Raw genomic sequence first — 17,984 nt, forward strand, 5'->3', positions numbered from 1 at the left:
GGAAGCCCTTCTAGGAGAACTAAGATGCCGTAAGTGGTGTATTGTGGCCAAAAAATTTTAAAAATAAAAATTAGTTTATGTTCACTTAGCACATAGATTTTGATTTCTAATACCATTCTCCAATAAAAGAAACCAAGGCTCCTCAGAGAAACAGCTGATTCCAGGCCTGGAACAGGAAATATACAAGATGAGCCTGGATATCTTACAATGTCAGAAAGTAAGGAGGTGCTCCAAAACAAAAGAAAATAAAACCCTACATTAATGGAATAGAGAGGGGCCAACTGAAAAAGCTCCCAATGGCCAAAGGTAGAACAATATTTAAAATAGGGAAAAATTATTAACATAATAGTAGATTATAGATCAAGGTGCAGTGAGTTAATAAATTAATAAATGAGGAAGAAGAGATAAATCTCTATGCAGAAGAATTCCAAATAATTTTTGTAGATACTCTGCCTTTAAAAGGGAATCATAAATTTCTACTCTTTAAATGTAGGCTGTGCACAGTGACTTCCTTCCATGAAGTCCAGAATGGAAAGGGTAAGGAAAAAAGACTTTTTTTTAAAAAAAATTTTATTTATTTGGTTGAATTGGGTCTTAGTTGTGGCGCTCTGGCTCAGTAGCTCTGCAGCACCTGGGATCTTAGTTCCCTGACCAGGAATTGAACCTGCATCCTCGACACTGGAAGGCAGATTCTTAACCACTGGACTACCAGGGGAGTCCCCAAGACTCACTTTTTAAAAGAAACCTGACAAAACACTGCCTAACCCAGATAATCAAATCAGCATCAACAGTTGTAAATCACACTGATAGTATATAGTCTTAATAGGATGTGATGAAATGGCACTTTACCTCTGTGGTCTTCCAGTAACCCATAATCACATTCTTACTATGAGAAAAATATCAGACAAATTTCAGTAGTGGGGCATCTGACAAAACATCTGACCAGCATGCCTCAAAGCTGTCAAGGTCATCAAAAACATGGAAAATCTGAGAGACTCACAGCCAAGAGGAACCTAAGGAGACACAGCAACCAAATGTAATGTGATATCCTGCATAGATCCTAGAACAGAGAAAGGACCTTGGGTTTAAAACAAAAAACAAAAACATCTAAGAAAAACTGAATAAACTTTAAATGTTAGTTACTAACAGTGTATCAGTGTTGGTTCATTAATTGTAACAACACAGAAGATATTAATGATAGGGGAAACAGTGCCAAGGAGTATATGGTACTCTTCTCAGTTTTTTGTAAATTTAAAACTGTTTGAGAATCAAAGTCTGTTATAAAAAAATAATGTATGGGAATTCCCTGGAGGTCCAGTGGTCAGGACTCGGTGCTCTCTCTGCAGGGGCCTGGGTTCAATCCCTGATCAGGGAACTAAGATCCCACAAGCCATGCAATGGCGGGGGCGGGGGGGGGGGGATTTTTTTTTTTTCAATTTTTTAAAAATTAAAAGTACTTTATAAAAATTCTATAGTTTTAGAAACCCCTGAAATTTGATAGAATTTTAAGTATTAGTCACAAAATTGATCTAATTAAATGGATTTATAAGAATTATTTTCTAGCTTTTGGACCTTGTGCAAATGCTTATTTTTTTCATGTGTATATTTAACTGATCTAGTAAGAAACATCACTTTAAAAGTGTGTTTGTGTCAGTAGGGGAAGAAGACAGTGGAATGAATTGAGGGAATAGCATAGAAATATATATATTACCATATGTAAAACAGATAGCAAGTGAGAATTTGCTATGTGACAGAGGGCACACAACCCAGTGTTCTGTGACAACCTAGAGGGATGGGATGGGGTGGGAGAAGGGAAGGGAGTTCAGGAGGGACGGGGCATATGTGAATACCTGCGACTGATTGATGTTGATGTATGGCAGAGGCCAACACAATATTGTAAAGCAATTATCCTCCAATTAAAAAAGGAAAATGCAATTAAATCAATCTTAGTAGTGAGAAAAAATTTTATTTTCTCCTTTCCATACTTTTCAGCTTACTTTATTATTTCTTAAAAATATTTATATGTACTTTTTTTTTCTAGTTACTAAAACATAAAAGAGTATTCAAACCTTTTTGTCTGTGACTTGAAATTACAGGAAATTATTTTAGAAACTTACCAATAGTACATGATATGAGTATGATTTGTTTTTAGATGTTTCAAATGAGTCACCTTGAAGTCATGGAGAGGCTACCATTTACCACATTTACTATTCTGAATAATTGTTCCTGAGGCAAAGTACAAATCAGTAAAAACCTACTAAAGCTTAGTGGTTGCTATTGATGTTTCAGTAAGGTTATGTTGATTAATCACAGTGATTGCTTATCAACTGTCACGGATTTACTCAAATCATTGTATTTTCTGCTACTATCATAATTTCATATGTAGTTATAATTTGCTTAATATATTTTGCTTTAACTGAAAAATATCACATTAGGACTTAGAAATTGTTCCGCTGCTTGCTGCAAGTTAATATGGTTGCCTCTGTGACCGTTGAACATAGTTTCATAATATAGCCTTAAAAAAAAGTATTATTTAACCTTTAAAACAATCAAGATAGTGCCTTTTAAGGGTCTCTAAAGTGGTTTAATTTTTACTGGATAGAAAAAGAGCTCGTATATATCTTTATGTAGCATAATCTCTCTTTTTGTTACATTTTTTATCTTTGGGTATAATTTAAAATATTTTTTAATGTAAGCTTTACACTTGCATTTGAGACTAAGCAACCTGCATTGTGTCATGACCCTTCTAATACCACAAACCTTCTGTAATACTACTCCGAGCAAAAAACCCACATCCTATGTATAACCTTAGATTTATTTTGAAATCTCTATGAAGAGAGCATAGAGAGATTACTAATTGTTTCTGTTATTTCCTTTAAGGGTGTGATGTCTATTTGTAAACCATGTTTTAAGTTTTACTTTGTCAGGCTTAAAATGTTAAAGTATATCAAGTACTGATTTCCTATTCAAGAGTTCCTGTATAAAAGTTTAAAAACTAAGAATTGGGTAGTATGTTAGATATCTGTACGGCATTCAAGAAAGGAGAAAGCAGTGGAACTGACAGTAGCCAATATTTCTAATATCACTGGCCAGCACAATACTAACAAACAATTGCAATTTAAACAATAAGCTACGCCCCCCAACTCCGTTTTATTCCCGCTCTTCTATTGCTTCCTATTTTGGTTTGTATTCTTTGTGTAACTTCTTAAGATGGATGCATAAATCTAGCATTTTTAGTATTTAAAAGCATGGTTAACTACTCATCATAAGGAGAATGGTTAAACCATAGTAGATGCATATTTATAAAAGTCTGTATCTTTAAGAAAGAATAAGGAAAGTTCTGCAACACATAATGAGAAAAATTATAGACAGTGTGTGTGATAATTCCATTTGTGTATGTTAAAAAGTATCCACGTGTGTGTGTGTAAGTACACTGGGATGTATGCTGTGATATCTATCAAAGCCTGTCTGTGGAGAGTAAAGGGCTTGGTGCAGAAGAGTAAAGAGCACTCCAGTTTTTATACCATATGAAATTATTTGATTACCACTATAATTTTTTAATGTACTTACATTTAAATAACTTTTGAGGTAACCATTGCTAGAATGGAAATAAGAATTAGAGCCTCCAAATAATTATAGGAAAATAGCAATGAAGAATACTTGGTCATCCTAGCAAAAATGTCACTTTTCTTCTCTGGCTTTAAAGTCTTTGAGTGGTCTGGGTCCTGCCTACTTCTGTGACTGAATCATAAACCGCATTCCCCTTCGTGTCATGCTCTAGCAGCACCAACTTTCTTTTTGTTTCTTGAACCAAGCTTTTTCACTCTTACAGGTTTTTGCTCTTGCTCTTTCCTATATTTGGAATGCTATGCTCCCTGATCTTCCCATGGCTGATTCCTTCTCATCATTTATATCTAAATTTAAAAGTCACCAACTCATAGAGGTTTTTCCTGACCACCTTTGTCAAGTAAATCCCTAATGCTGTTACTCTCTATTTCATCATCGTGTTTTATATTATTTGTAGCTCTTATTAATGTCTGAAATTACCTTCACTTTAAAAATTAACTCACACACACATGTAATATATTAGAACCTTGTTTGTCTTATTAACTGCTGTACACTGTGTACCTGGCATATAACGGGTGATCAAAAATTAATTGTTGAATGAATCTTAGGGAGCAGGAAGCAGCCATGTGTATGAAAACTTAATATTCCTATGCCACAAGATTCAGTGCAGTTCAGTTTAGTCGCTCAGTCGTGTTCGACTCTTTGCGACCCCATGAATCACAGCACGCTAGGCCTCCCTGTCCATCACCAACTCCCAGAGTTCACTCAAACTCATGTCCATCAAGTCGGTAATGCCATCCAGCCATCTCATCCTCTGTCGTCCCCTTCTCCTCCTGCCCCCAATCCCTCCCAGCATCAGGGTCTTTTCCAATGAGTCAGCTCTTCGCAAGAGGTGGCCAAAGTACTGGAGTTTCAGCTTCAGCACCAGTCCTTCCAATGAACACCCAGGACTGATCTCCTTTAGGATGGACTGGTTGGATCTCCTTGCAGTCCAAGGAACTCTCAAGAGTCTTCTCCAACACCACATTTCAAAAGCATCAATTCTGTGGCGCTCAGCTTTCTTCACAGTCCAACTCTCACATCCATACATGACCACTGGAAAAACCATAGCCTTGACTAGACGGACCTTTGTTGGCAAAGTAATGTCTCTGCTTTTTAATAAGCTATCCAGGTTGGTCATAACTTTCCTTTCAAGGAGTAAGTGTCTTTTAATTTCATGGCTGCAATCACCATCTGCAGTGATTTTGGAACCACAAGATTAGGTAGGTTCAAAGTACTGTTTTTTTTGAGATATAATTGATGTACAGTATTATATAAGTTTCAGGTGTTTAAATACTGAACAAAATTCATTGGTTTAAATACTGTATTTAGGTGGACTAAAACTGCTTTTATAATTTCCTACCCCAACCGTCTAACAAAATAATAATTTTTTTTAAGGCATATGCTTTCCCACTAAACGGATCTTAGTCTTTCAAATAAACTTTTAAAGCAAAAGCTAAGGAAAGAAAGAAAACTGTTTTACAGCACTGCTGCTGCTGCTGCTGCTAAGTTGCTTCAGTCGTGTCCGACTCTGTACGACCCCATGGACGGCAGCCCACCAGGCTCCTCCGTCCATGGGCTTTTCCAGGCTAGAGTACTGGAGTGGGGTGCCATTGCCTTCTCCGGTTTTAGAGCACAGAGGCCTACTAGAGCTCAGCTTCTGACCTGAACTATCTTCCCCTCTCCTTTGTCACCATGCTGTATAAGTAAGTCAGCAAAACCCTCAGAGCATTCAGTCATATCCCAAATGTGGCCAGAAGGAAAATGAGTATGTCTGACTGAAATGTTGTAGAAACTTTTAGGAGTAACAACCCAGTGAAAGAGATTAGAAAGTGAACATCTGAGTCTTAATTAAAGTGAAGGCCTTGGAACAACACACTCTATTTGGGAAATTATCTGAATCCTGAAGCCCAGGTTTTGGCCTGTATCCCCCCAGTTATGTAATACGAAATATCCAAGAAAATCTCAGAAGAATAAACAGAGCCCTTGTTTAGGTAGGTTCTTCCTTTCCCCATGCTATCCCTCAGAGCATGGAGAAATGAAAACAAACTTGAGCATGGAGGGCACATGGTAGGCTCCGGCAGTTGGTGACGGACAGGGAGGCCTGGCGTGCTGTGGTTCATGGGGTCGCAAAGAGTCGGACACAACTGAGCGACTGGACTGACTGACTGAGAATAACTGAGCAGTCACCTGGCCTTGAGTGTGATGAGAAGAAGTGGCACAGCAGCTTGGTATATATTATTACAGCAGAGAAGAGAGAAATACCATTCAGAAAGATCTCCAACCAAGAAGAAAGATAATTCAAGAGAGGCGCTGCAGTTACTTCACACTGTAAAACAACTAAATGTGAATTTAATAAAATTAAGAAATCAAAAAATAATTTACAAGTACAGTGAGGTAAGAAGGAAGATTGTAGCACTAAGGAAATAAATTAAAGCCCAATGATGCTTCTGAATTGTGGTGTTGGAGAAGACTCTTGAGAGTCCCTTGGACTGCAAGGAGATCCAACCCATCCATCCTAAAGGAGATCAGTCCTGGGTGTTCATTCACTCTTAATACTTTGGCCACCTGATGCGAAGAGCTGACTCATTTGAAAAGACCCTGATGCTGGGAAAGATTGAGGGCAGGAGGAGAAGGGGACAACAGAGGATGAGATGGTTGGATGGCATCAACAACTCAATGGACATGAGTTTGGGTAGACTCCAGCAGTTAGTGATGGACAGGGAGGCCTGGCGTGCTGCAGTTCATGGGGTTGCAAAGAGTCAGACACAACTGAGTGACCGAACTGAACTGAACTGAACACCATTGCAGAAATCACAAAAGAATCACCTAATTCAATGGACCACGCTGAAAATTGGACTATTGGCATAGAAGAAAAGCTTGAGAAAATATTCACAGTCAATGTAGAGGTTAAGAATGTAAAGCATATTAGTTAATGGTTATAGATGACAGACAGATACTCTTTAACACTGAGGATAATTGGTATCCCACTGCAAATGGAAAGAAGATATATGTAAAAATAAGCAAGAAGAGGGCCTTGAAATTAATGAAGATACAAATATACAAATTAAAAGAATACCCCGTGTTCTAGGAAAATTTGACACAATGCTCCATAAACACTTAAAGCAAATTATCTACAAAGTTGTATGGGAAGATTAAAGACTTGTCCTCCAGATTGCTCACAGCATATTCAGTGCCAGAAATCGACAGAGCAATGGCTGTGCTGCAGTCTTCAGTACGATAGCCACTAGCCAGTCTCTTGTGGTCGTAACCTCGTGTTGCACAGTAGCTGCTAGCTACCATATTAGATAGTGCAGATAGAGAACATTTCTATCACTGCAGAAAGTTATCTTAGTGCTAGTCTACAACATTTTGAGTTTGGCTGACCCAGAAATATTATAGCTAAACAATGTGTAAAGCAGACAAACAGGTTGACATTTTCCAGTGTAAAAGGTTGGTAGTTTACTACTCTCATAATCTTGAAAAAAATTACTAGATAGTGAAATCCAACTTAAAACAAGTTAAAATAAATAATGATGAAATACAGGCACTATTTGGGAAAATGGAAAAATACTGAATCTGTTTAAATATAGAACCAACACCAAAAAAAATATGGGAATAATGGTTACAAGTGAGAGAGTTGTTTTTATTTTTTTTAATAAACTTTGACAATGTAAAAATAACATAGCTAATAAAAATCTAAAAGTGGAGGAGAAGGAGACTTGAAAGCAGGTATGAATGCAACTCATATCCAAGCAAGATAGTCGATCAACACCACATACATTAAAAACGTTAATAAAAAAGTAGACTCTAACATCTTAATGATTTTTGTAATCTCTTTTATTTTGAGGTTTTCTAAAAAAGGAAATTATCTCATACTGAAGACATGCTTTGCATTCACTGTATTTTGTTTTCTTGTTAATTTCAGCTGTTTAATTTTCATTTTTGTATTTTTAGCTTTTTTTTAATTGCTTAAAGAGAACATGTAAATTTTACAGAAACAAATATTTTTCTTAAAGTCTGGCTGCACATATTACATATTCCAAGATTAACATTGATCAATTCTGAGGAGTATGAATAGAAATAATTGTTACTCTCTTTGTTTTTTTAATTAAAATTCTTTTCCTGCATTTTCCTCCTCAAGTATTTAAGTTCCACTGTACAAAAGGTGAACTCCAATCCTAAGCTAAAGGTGATTAATATTTGATGGAGGAATATATGCAGAGGAAAAATGACTCTGGAAGAATGTAACTGCATTATTCACAGCCAAGCCAAACCACCTCACTGAAATTGTTGAGAAAGGAAATGAATTTTATAGTTCAGTTCACTCGCTGAGTTGTGTCCGATTCTTTGCAACCCCATGGACTGCAGCACGCCAGGCCTCCCTGTCCATCACCAACTCCCGGACCTTACTCAAACTCGTGTCCATTGAGTCAGTGATGCCGTCCAACCATCTCATCCTCTGTCGTCCCCTTCTCCTCTCATTTTCAGTCTTTCCCAGCATCAGGGTCTTTTCAAATGAGTCAGTTCGTCACATCAGGTGGCCAAAGTATTGAAGTTTCAGCTTCAGCATTAGTCCTTCCAGTGAATATTCAAGACTGCTTTCCTTTAGGATGGACTGGTTGGATCTCCTTGGAGTCCTCGGGACTCTCAAGAGTCTTCTCCAACACCACAGTATGAGTTACTAACTTGAAATTTATAAACTATTATTGACATTATGTGACTGTCTTTGGTTTATCTTTATTTTCTTGTACCTTGGTCTCCCTTGACTTCACAAGGGATGGGATTACTGAATTTTTAAGTAATATTTTAATTTTTTCACACTGGCCCTCTATACTTAAAGTGTCTGGCTCCCTGTCAAGTTCTGTCAGGGGTGGGGAGGAGGCGCTGTACCACGTGGTTTGCAGGCTCTTAGTTCCCCAACCAGGGATTGAACCCATGCTGCCCACAGTGGAAGTGCAGAGTCCTAGCCACCGGACTGCCAGGGAAGTCCCCCTGTCAAGATCTAATAGGTTGATAAAGATGCTTCTTAGCAAAATCATCTGTATGTGTATGCTTTAAACAGGCCACAGAAAGGCATGTCTTATCCTTGAGATGAATATATAATATAGGAGTCATATATATGGTCATCTGATGCTAAGGAAGTAACATGAGAAAATTTGACGGCTAAGGACTGAGCTCCCCAACTTTTGGCTTACTAACACTCTTTACAGAGGGTCCAGAAAAAGATAAATGAGTAACATAAGCAATATTGTTTTTGGAAAAAAACAATTCTAGCACATTTCCTGTTGTGATTTATCTTAGAATTAAGGTACTAGTAGTGAAATCTGATTTCTATTCTTGGCTAGCCATGTGATCCTTGATAAGTTAGCCATGAGTCTATTTAATCTTCTAGTGCTGTTACCAGGCTGTGCTTAGATCAAGTCATCTATGAGGACAATACTCTAGTAAAGCACCTTACCAAAAAAGAACACTTATTATGAGTCTATCAGTCTGGAGAAAATCTGGTCAAGAGAAAGAAGTGCTGATATAAGAATCCAGAGGATGAAAATAATTGGTCTAGATCATAATTATCATCAAGCTGGGAAAGCACAATCTAGAGAAATAAAAGTGATGGATAGCAAACTGACAGAGTGTTGAAATGATGTTTGCATAGATCTGGGAAGGCTTTTTGTAACTAATTCTTCAGAAATCTTGGTTTCTTAGACGGTACTCCCCAAAGGATTTGTCCGGTATTAACTCAGCCTAGCATAACAGTGTTTATCTGTAGTAAATGGATACATCATCATATATCCTTTCCTCATAGGGGAAAAGTGAAACAAAAGCTGCTCTACCATGCATAAGAGTACCTATTTGGAGTTAAGTTTGTGGTATCAAAAACAAAAAGCCAAGAAACAAAACAGAGATAAATCTTTCACTGAGATGATAACCCCCATGACATGAAATTTAAAGGAAATTAAAATATGACAATTTCAACTATCCAGAAGATGAATCACGTTTTCTTCAGTTACAGTTTTCTAGCAATGAGCACTCTCTCAGTAAGCAAGATAAAGCTTAATGAGTGGTTGTTTTATGGTTTTGTTTTTTTTTTAAAAGGTTAGGTAGGACAGTTACTAATTCCTGGAGGGTGCATGCTGGAATATATAGTAGTAAAATGTCGTACTAGCAGTTAACATTCAGATGGTTCAAACAATACATATAAATAGAACAAAAGCAAATGTGGCAAAACAGTAATTGGTGAATTTAAGGAATATATGGATATTGTACTGTAATCAGCTCTTCTGTAGATTTAAAACTTGTAAAAACTAAAAAGCTAGAGAAAATTTTTGTAAGAAGTTAATGATAGACTACATGGTTTTATATTTGATCTAGGGTGCTTTCTACTACCTTATCTACACATCTAGTATATTAAGTAGGTGTTAACTGGTTAAATTCTTTAAAAAAACAAAACCTTCTAAGCAGATTATCTGGTTGTAAAGAGTATGAAAAAACCTATGACTTGAAACACAGCTTTTAAAATCTGCTATCTTCCTGTCTAAGGAAGTGTCCTTCCTGTGGCAATATAGGGTAAGTTATAACCAGCATTAAAAACATAGATAAAGAAACAAACAGGAATGGACTCTTAGGCTTGGCTATTACAATTTCTCTTTAAAAATGAGACTAATTCATGAATTTAAACAAACCTGGACCCCTGCCTCTTTTCTTACTGCCACAACACTTTTTAATGTTGTACACTGCTAAACCACACTTTTCTCCCAAACACTTGTTCAAAGCAACTTAACAACATATTTATCTCAGTTTGGTTGCAGCATAACATGCAAAATCATGCTCCTTAGAGCTATAGAGCATACACTTCACATTTTCTCTTCCATCTTTTACCTTGATATGCATCACCATACTTAATTGTTAAACCTTTTAAATAGTATGTTGGAGTATAGTAGATATAGGTGAAGATATTTGTCATTAAAATGTCTACTTTCTGCTGTGGCTTGCACAAATACATAATTCATTTTTTCCCTGCTGACCACAGCATCTATGATTTTTCAATCAATAGGTTGAAAATATTCCAGTGACAGAATATTGTCACATCCTGAGCACAGTCCAACTCTAGCTCGTTCTTTCTATGATAAAAGCTGCCAAAAGTTGCAGTACCAAAACAGGTAAAGACATATGCCTACGGTTGTTAATCAGCAGTCTAGGTGGCTGAATACCAGAATCACTACTCTAAGTAAAAGATTTCTCTGTACACATTTATGGGTTATATTAAAGAACATAACTCTGGGGCTATAACAATCTGTTACCTGATTAAAAATTTACAGAATTGGACTCCATTTTCTCTTTATTTTTTGCTGTATCTCCTCATAAATATTAGGGTTTTTTTAAGTTTTAAAAGAATTGTTTTCTTGGTCCCCAGATCTTTGGGTTTTTTCTTCATTCTTTAGAACAATTAGTTTTCAGTCTTACGGGTCATATGTGTAGAATTTTCTCAGATCCTAAACATTTTATTTAGTTCCTCATCATACATTACCAAACTTTAAAATTATATTTTCTGTTTGAGAGCTAGGTTAACCAAGAAAGGGATTTGAGTTCAAAATTGAACCAACCTCTGTAGACAAGGAACTGACCAGCTGAAACTATCACAGAAATAACGTGAAGTGAAACTGATAGCAGAATTGAAAGAAATTAAAGAACCCTTGACAGCATTCTTCTGTTTTTGCTTTTAAGTATATTTGTTCTGGAAACATAGAGACTATTTGTAAATGAGTTTATGAGTCTTGGTCATTTACCTGAACATTCACTGTTGTTGTAGTTTAAAAAATATCTCCTTTTTTTTTCAATATATAAAATTAAACTATATAAATTCTGTAATGAGTATCAACTCATAAAATATTGAGACTTTTTAAGAAATAAACACTTTATACTTGGCATATAAATTTTAGATTTGTGTTTTTTAAAAAATAGTTAATTTTCAAAGGTAGTTCAAACCAGTGCGTTTCAGTGTAGTTTTGTCACACTGATTGTCAGAATCACCCCTTGTTTAACTCTCAGAGTATACTGATTTCAAGCTCCATTCCCAGACATTTAGAATTCAGTAGATCAGAGATAAATTCTCTTAATCTGTAAGTTTACAAAACTCCCAAAGTAATGTTTTTTTCATGATCATCTTTGGGAATCATTGTTTTAAGCATTTCATAGGTTGTGTTGTTTACATTATATGGTGTTTGTTTCCTTGGGCTTCCCAGGTGGTGCTAGTGATAAAGAACCTGCCTGCCAATGAGACATAAGAGACACGTGTTCAATCCCTGGGTCGGGAAGATCCCTGGAAGAGGATACAGCAACCCACTCCAGTATTCTTGCCTGGAGAATCCCATGGACGGAGGAGCCTGGCAGGCTATAATCCATAGGGTCTCAAAGAGTCGAACTTGACTAAAGTAACACATGTGCATTTACTTAGACATATTTTTAAAAATATTTATTAGATAGGATGTTTTATTGCAGGTAACAGAAAATCCAATTCTGGTTTTGTTTATGGCATAAATAATGTGGCTTAAATACTAAATGGTATTTATTGGCTTATGTGCCTGAAAAGTCCAGAAGTAAGTTGTGCTTCAGGAAAAGTTGAGTTTGAGCTCCATCTTATATTTAACCATGATTCTTAAGGCTCTACCCTCCTGATCATTTTTATCTTCTAGAGGTTTTCCTTATTGTGTTAAAATGGCTAACAAGTGAGCTTTATACCCATGTGTCATAATATCCAGAATAAGAAACTATACCCCATACTTTCTGGCAAAAGTTTTGAGTGTCGCACTTTGAGAAACTCCTGAACCAATCACTATGCAAAATAGATGTGTTTATCTTGTTTGGGTTAAACTCCACCAATCAGGGCCTACCTTTGGAGTTGAGGATCCAATAGGATAATTCTAGTCCTATTACCACTAATAATGAAGGAGAGAGAATGGATCTTGAGGTAACAACCATAAAATCTACTGTATGTTATTATAGAGATGAACTATAACTTAGCCTGCTCCAAAATTATATTCTATTTAATGAAGTACTAATTGTATGATTTAATCATATTCCTTTTTCATTTCTTGAGTTTTCAGTAAAATGTGAAGAAAGCAGTGTCCATTCTAGAGCAAAACGTAGATTTCTGTTTTGCTTGTTTTACTTTTTGTCCCCACTGCTTGGCATGTGGAATCTTAGGTACCGGGGGTGGAACCCACGTTCCCTGAAGTAGAAACATGGGGTCTTAACCACTGGACTGCCAGGAAAGTCCCAAAACATGGAATTTTAAGTGAAGAATCATGAACTTTGGGAGATGAGTACAGTTTGGACCAAGTGCTTACATTTTAGCAGACTGGGAAGGGAGAGGAAATTAGTTGTTTTTTATTGATGACTTCTTCCAGTACTTTATTATGAAAAATTTCAAAAATACAGAAGTTGAAAGAATTGTATAGTGAACACCATAAATTCACCACCTCCATTCTAAATTAATATTTTGATATATTTGTTTTATCTCTTGCTTCATCAGATACTTACCTATCCACCATTCTAGCGAATTTATTTTTTCAGTGCATGTCAGCGTAAGTTAAAGTTTTCATACTTTACCCCAGTCACTTAAGCTTGCATATTATTAACTAGAATTATTAATGACCTTTTGACTAAGAGGTTCATATATAAAGCTCAGTTACTTGAGGCCTTAATATGAATTAACATTATTTCAGACATCATAATGATAATTCCTAAAATTATTTTTCAAAAGTAGATCCAAGTGTGAAATGTACATTTAAAGCTTTTATAAATGTTACTGTATGCTCTCTTGATGTAAAGTTTCTTTTGCTGTGTGACAAAAAGTATTTAAGGTCTGTTCATTGAAATTACTGAATGCCAAAATTGTTGACACGTTGGATCTGTCTTCCTTTAAGTTTGTTACTTACTTATTAGTTTTGCTTAGGAAACCAGTTAACTGGCAATCTGTTGTTATCAGCTGGACCAAAACAAAACCTCAAGAAAATTCAGGTTCCTGGTAAGTTTACCACTGTAGCTGACATTTTCCCACCATCTTATCAGAAAGAACCATGTGGACATTTCTCGAAAATAAAAAGGTGTAAAAATACTTTTAAAAAAACCCCTTAAACATTAGATAATTGAATGAACTGCCACAGAAGTGAAATTAAATTGATACCTACTTATTAGACTATAATAGTTAATTATATATATATTTTTTGGTGGTGTAAGCATACAGTTATTCAGTTTTTATATTTAAAAAGAATCTTTGAAAGACTTTATATTAACATATTTAAATGAGACCCTATTTGTAGAATATAAAATCATAGACTTACAGATAAAACGTCATTTTTATACATTTCAGTTCATTATATAGCATTCAGGACATCTCTTACATAACTCTGTTATTGAAATATCAGCTATGTTCCCTTAAAGCAGGCTATTGAATCAAATACCCCAAGTGGAGCTTTCCACTTGTATCTGTCGCCCTGGTGTGCCCCTGATGTGTGACGGTGTGCCTGGATGGTAATTGTCTTCTCCTGGGGTCACTGCTAAAGCCTGGAGCTGCTTAATCACCCCTCCTCTTTCTTCAGTTTAGCCAGTGCCTTACAGGTTGTTTACTGGGGTCTCTGTCCACAGAAACAGTGATTTAATAGGCATCAGAATGTTTTTATTTGTAAAAGTTTTTTTTTTTAAACTAATTTAATCTTTAAAAAGAGCAACTATATGCAGTTAGATTTCATCAAATATATAGTGTTTCTCTTTGAAATTCTCCCTTTTTTCCTACAATTAATAGACATTGAAAGAACACCTATTTTTTAACTATAAAATGTAAAAGGGCTTCTTTGATTTTCACAAGTATCTTTCAGGAGTCTTCTTTTTTTAAGTTGAAAGCTTTCCATTTTTTATTGTAAAATTTCTTAACTGCTCTGTTTTTTCATTAAATACTACCTTTCCTCCAAAGAAATCAAAGTGCTATAACAAACTTTTTAGCCAAACCCTACAATGACCCACCTTTGGAAGAAACAAATCTTTGGAGTCATTTGATCGTTTTTTATAAAACGGACGTAATGATTTCTGTCTTGCCAAACCTTTTTTTCAGTGGTCTTAATTATTATTACTGGTCATTCTACAGCCATTCAGATCTAAAGCACTCCTGCATTCTTACAGTTTTAGCACTTACCTTGGGCTTTGTCATTTTTTGTTGTTGTTTAGTTGCTAAGTCGTGTCCAACTCTTAGTGACCCCATGGTCTATAGCCTACCAGGCTCCTCTCCCCATGGGATTTTCCAGGCAAGAACACTGGAGTAGTTTTGCCATTTTATTTACCCTGAAAATTTTACATGATCCCACATGATAACATTGCTCTGTGATGACCAAAATCCTCAAGACTTTTACCTTTATTGAGGACCTAATTAAAAATCACCTTTATCCAAGTATGATTCCAGACCATAAACATTTAGTTTATTTAATTCAGAAGGATATCTTCCAAGTAGTAGATTGCGCTTACCATTTAATCACCTATTTCAAGAGAATTAATATGACATAGTTGTAAAATTAGGCTAAAATAAAAAGCCAGCTGAACACATGTATTAAAATGGATAATTCTTATCAGATATCCTGACTTTGGAAATACAGTTACTTACTAAAAATATGCTCCCCTTTCTCATGTCACATACAGGATTTAGAAAGTACATTCTGTAAGAATAATGGCTTTATTTGATTTATATTAATATTCTCCCTCCAAAATTTTTTTTTCTACATTCTTTCTTGTCTTCCTTCTTCTTTCAGTTACTCACTACTTAATCCTTTCTACCTGACATCATCTTTTCCATCTTTGAGATATACAGGACTAAAGGTGGAGTAAGTCTAAAGCCAAGGAAAATCTTAGAATGAGATGTAGTCATGCCACAGACTGAATTTAGGTGGTGGGTTCATTAGTCTTTATTTTATTACACTGTTGTTCTTATTCTTCCTTTGAAATGTTTCATTTAAAAAGTGGATGATTAAAAATAAGATGCAGGCATAAGAACATGTAAGTCGTATTGGACAACTGTAAATTGATAATATGGATCATATTAGCTTAGGGCCATAGATGCAAGTAGCTATAGCATTTTAAATTCTTTCGGTGTTGCAATTCCTGTTTAAATCGGCGGAAAAAGTGCAAGTGTTAGCCATTTAGTCATGTTCTACTCTTTGCGACCCCATGGACTGTAGCCCACCAGGCTCCTCTGTCCATGGGATTTCCTAGGTAAGAATACTAGAGTGGGTTGCCATTTCCTCCTTCCCAACCCAGGTATTGAACCTAGGTCTCCTGCATTGCAGGCAGATTTTTTTACCATCTGAGCCACCAGGGAAGCCCTTAAATCAGCAGAGGCTAAAATAAGTATTTTTGTAACAAATCCAAGGAAGCTAATTTGTGAATCCTTTTCATAAATCTCCATACATTCTGTTTCATTATTTCTCATGTTCAAAGTGCTGTAATTTAAGGTAGAAAATGTGTCATCTATTGTTGTGACTCTTGAGCATCCAGTTCACTCAGTCTTTCATTTAAGTGTCCTTATCTAGGAAATAGGAATAAAAATGGCATCACCGACTCAATGGACATGAGTTTGAGCAAGCTCCAGGAGATTATGAAGGACCGGGAAGCCTGGAGTGCCTCAGTCCTTGGGGTCGCAAAGAATTGTACACGACTGAGGGACTGAACAACAACAGTTATACACGGTTGTTGTGATAATTACATGTAAAGGGCTTAGAACAATTCCTAGCTCATTGTAAGCCTGTCTTTCTCTACTACCACTCCTCCAATAGAGAAGCTCTACAGAAAATTGAGTAGCTATTTTCTCAATTGTTCTAAGGATGATACAAAGCTAGTACCATTTTAGATGCATAGGAGGTAAGTTAGATCATTACATACAAGGATACTTTAGGCATTAGGGCTTAATTCCTGTGATAGGTAATATGAGTTTGTATGCTCAGTCATGTCCAACTCTGCAGCGCCGTGGACTGTATGTAGGCCCACAGACTCTTCTGTCTATGGAATTTTCCAGGCAAGAATACTGGAGTGGGTTTGCCATTTCCTTCTCAAGGGCATCTTCCTGACCCAGGGATTGAACCTGTGTCTCCTCCATTGCAGGCAGATTCTTCACCCACTGAGTCACTGTGGAAGCCTGTGGGGGAACCTCAATTGTGAAGGCCTAATAAGTGCTCCAGATATGTTAGCTTTTATTTTTTTGGTTGCAAGTGACAAATCCACATTCAAACTGGTTTAAATAATCAAGAGATTTTATTGGTTTATATAAATTAGAAAATCAGTAAGGAAGGCTTCAGAGATGGTTTGATTAGGATTCTGTTTTGGTATCCTTGCTGTTCTATTGGTTCTGCTATCATTTCTCTGGGCATCGTATTAATATTTCTAACTTAAGTTTTCAAAAGAATTTTTATCTTAAATGTGGGAATATGGCTAAAAACCATAAGGTGTCTTTTGTATGTATTTTGAAGGCCTTGCATGTTTGAAATACAGTCATTGTTAAATTAATTCTTTTTTTAGATGATTATATGTGATATCCATGTGTTTAAATGTATAAGAAAAGTTTTAAAGCCTGTGGAGTAGGGAATGGCAATCCACTCCCGTAGTCTTGCCTGGAGAATTCTGTGAACAGAGGAGCCTGGTGGGCTACAGTCCATGGGATCACAAAGAGCAGACACGACCAAGCGTTAACACTGACTAGACAGAAACAGTAGTTGTTCTTTTGTTGTTGTTTAGTCACTAAGTCATTTCCAACTCTTTTGTGACCCTATGGACTGTAGCCTGCCAGGCTCCTCTTGCCAGGAAATTTCCATGGAATTTCTCAGGCAAGAATCCTGGAGTGGGTTGCCATTTTCTTCTCCAGGGTATCTCCCCGACCCAGGGATCAAACCCGCATCTCCTGCATTGCAGGTGGCTTCTTACCACTGAGCCACCAGGGAAGCTCAATTGTTTTTTTACCTCTGTACAAAAACTAGTTACATCAAACTGCTTCAGCAGGCCACATTCCAATAAAAGGTTTTTAAGTCAAATTGCCGTAAGAAAAAAAGGGAAGGATCGTATAGGAATAACTTGATGAAAGGCTTGCAGAACAGAGTAGAGGGTACATAAGGATGAAATGAAGGTGGCAGGAATAGAGTAACACAGAAGAGCAGTCTTTTTTTTTTTTTTTTTAAGTTTAGAAGAGCAATCTTGTTGGGGTGGTTGCCATTACTCTGCAGAGGAGCTGCCCATCCTGTTGCCGAGGCAGTTCTGGCTAGTTCTTCTTTTTGCCAAGGATGTTAGGGGAGGGCATGTGGAAGCAAAGTAGAGGCTGCGTGTGGTTACAGTCAGAGTTCCAAACC

At 36.4% G+C, this 17,984-nt stretch overlaps 1 protein-coding gene across 8 annotated transcripts in view; it reads left to right on the plus strand.

Moving 5' to 3' along the window:
• Positions 1-17,984, plus strand: part of EVI5 (ecotropic viral integration site 5) — a 227,002-nt gene that overhangs the window by 172,854 nt on the left and 36,164 nt on the right. The window contains exon 19 of one of the 8 annotated variants that reach the window (XM_043460640.1): positions 3,324-3,338. The exons of the other annotated variants lie outside the window; for them this stretch is intronic. Within the exon in view, the coding sequence (XP_043316575.1) occupies positions 3,324-3,332 (9 nt within the window). The 3' untranslated portion in view covers positions 3,333-3,338. Of the gene's footprint in view, positions 1-3,323; positions 3,339-17,984 lie in introns of those variants that run through there. 8 annotated transcript variants of the gene reach the window in all.

This window comes from Cervus canadensis, chromosome 2 (assembly GCF_019320065.1).
Source record: "Cervus canadensis isolate Bull #8, Minnesota chromosome 2, ASM1932006v1, whole genome shotgun sequence".
Lineage (NCBI taxonomy): Eukaryota > Metazoa > Chordata > Mammalia > Artiodactyla > Cervidae > Cervus > Cervus canadensis.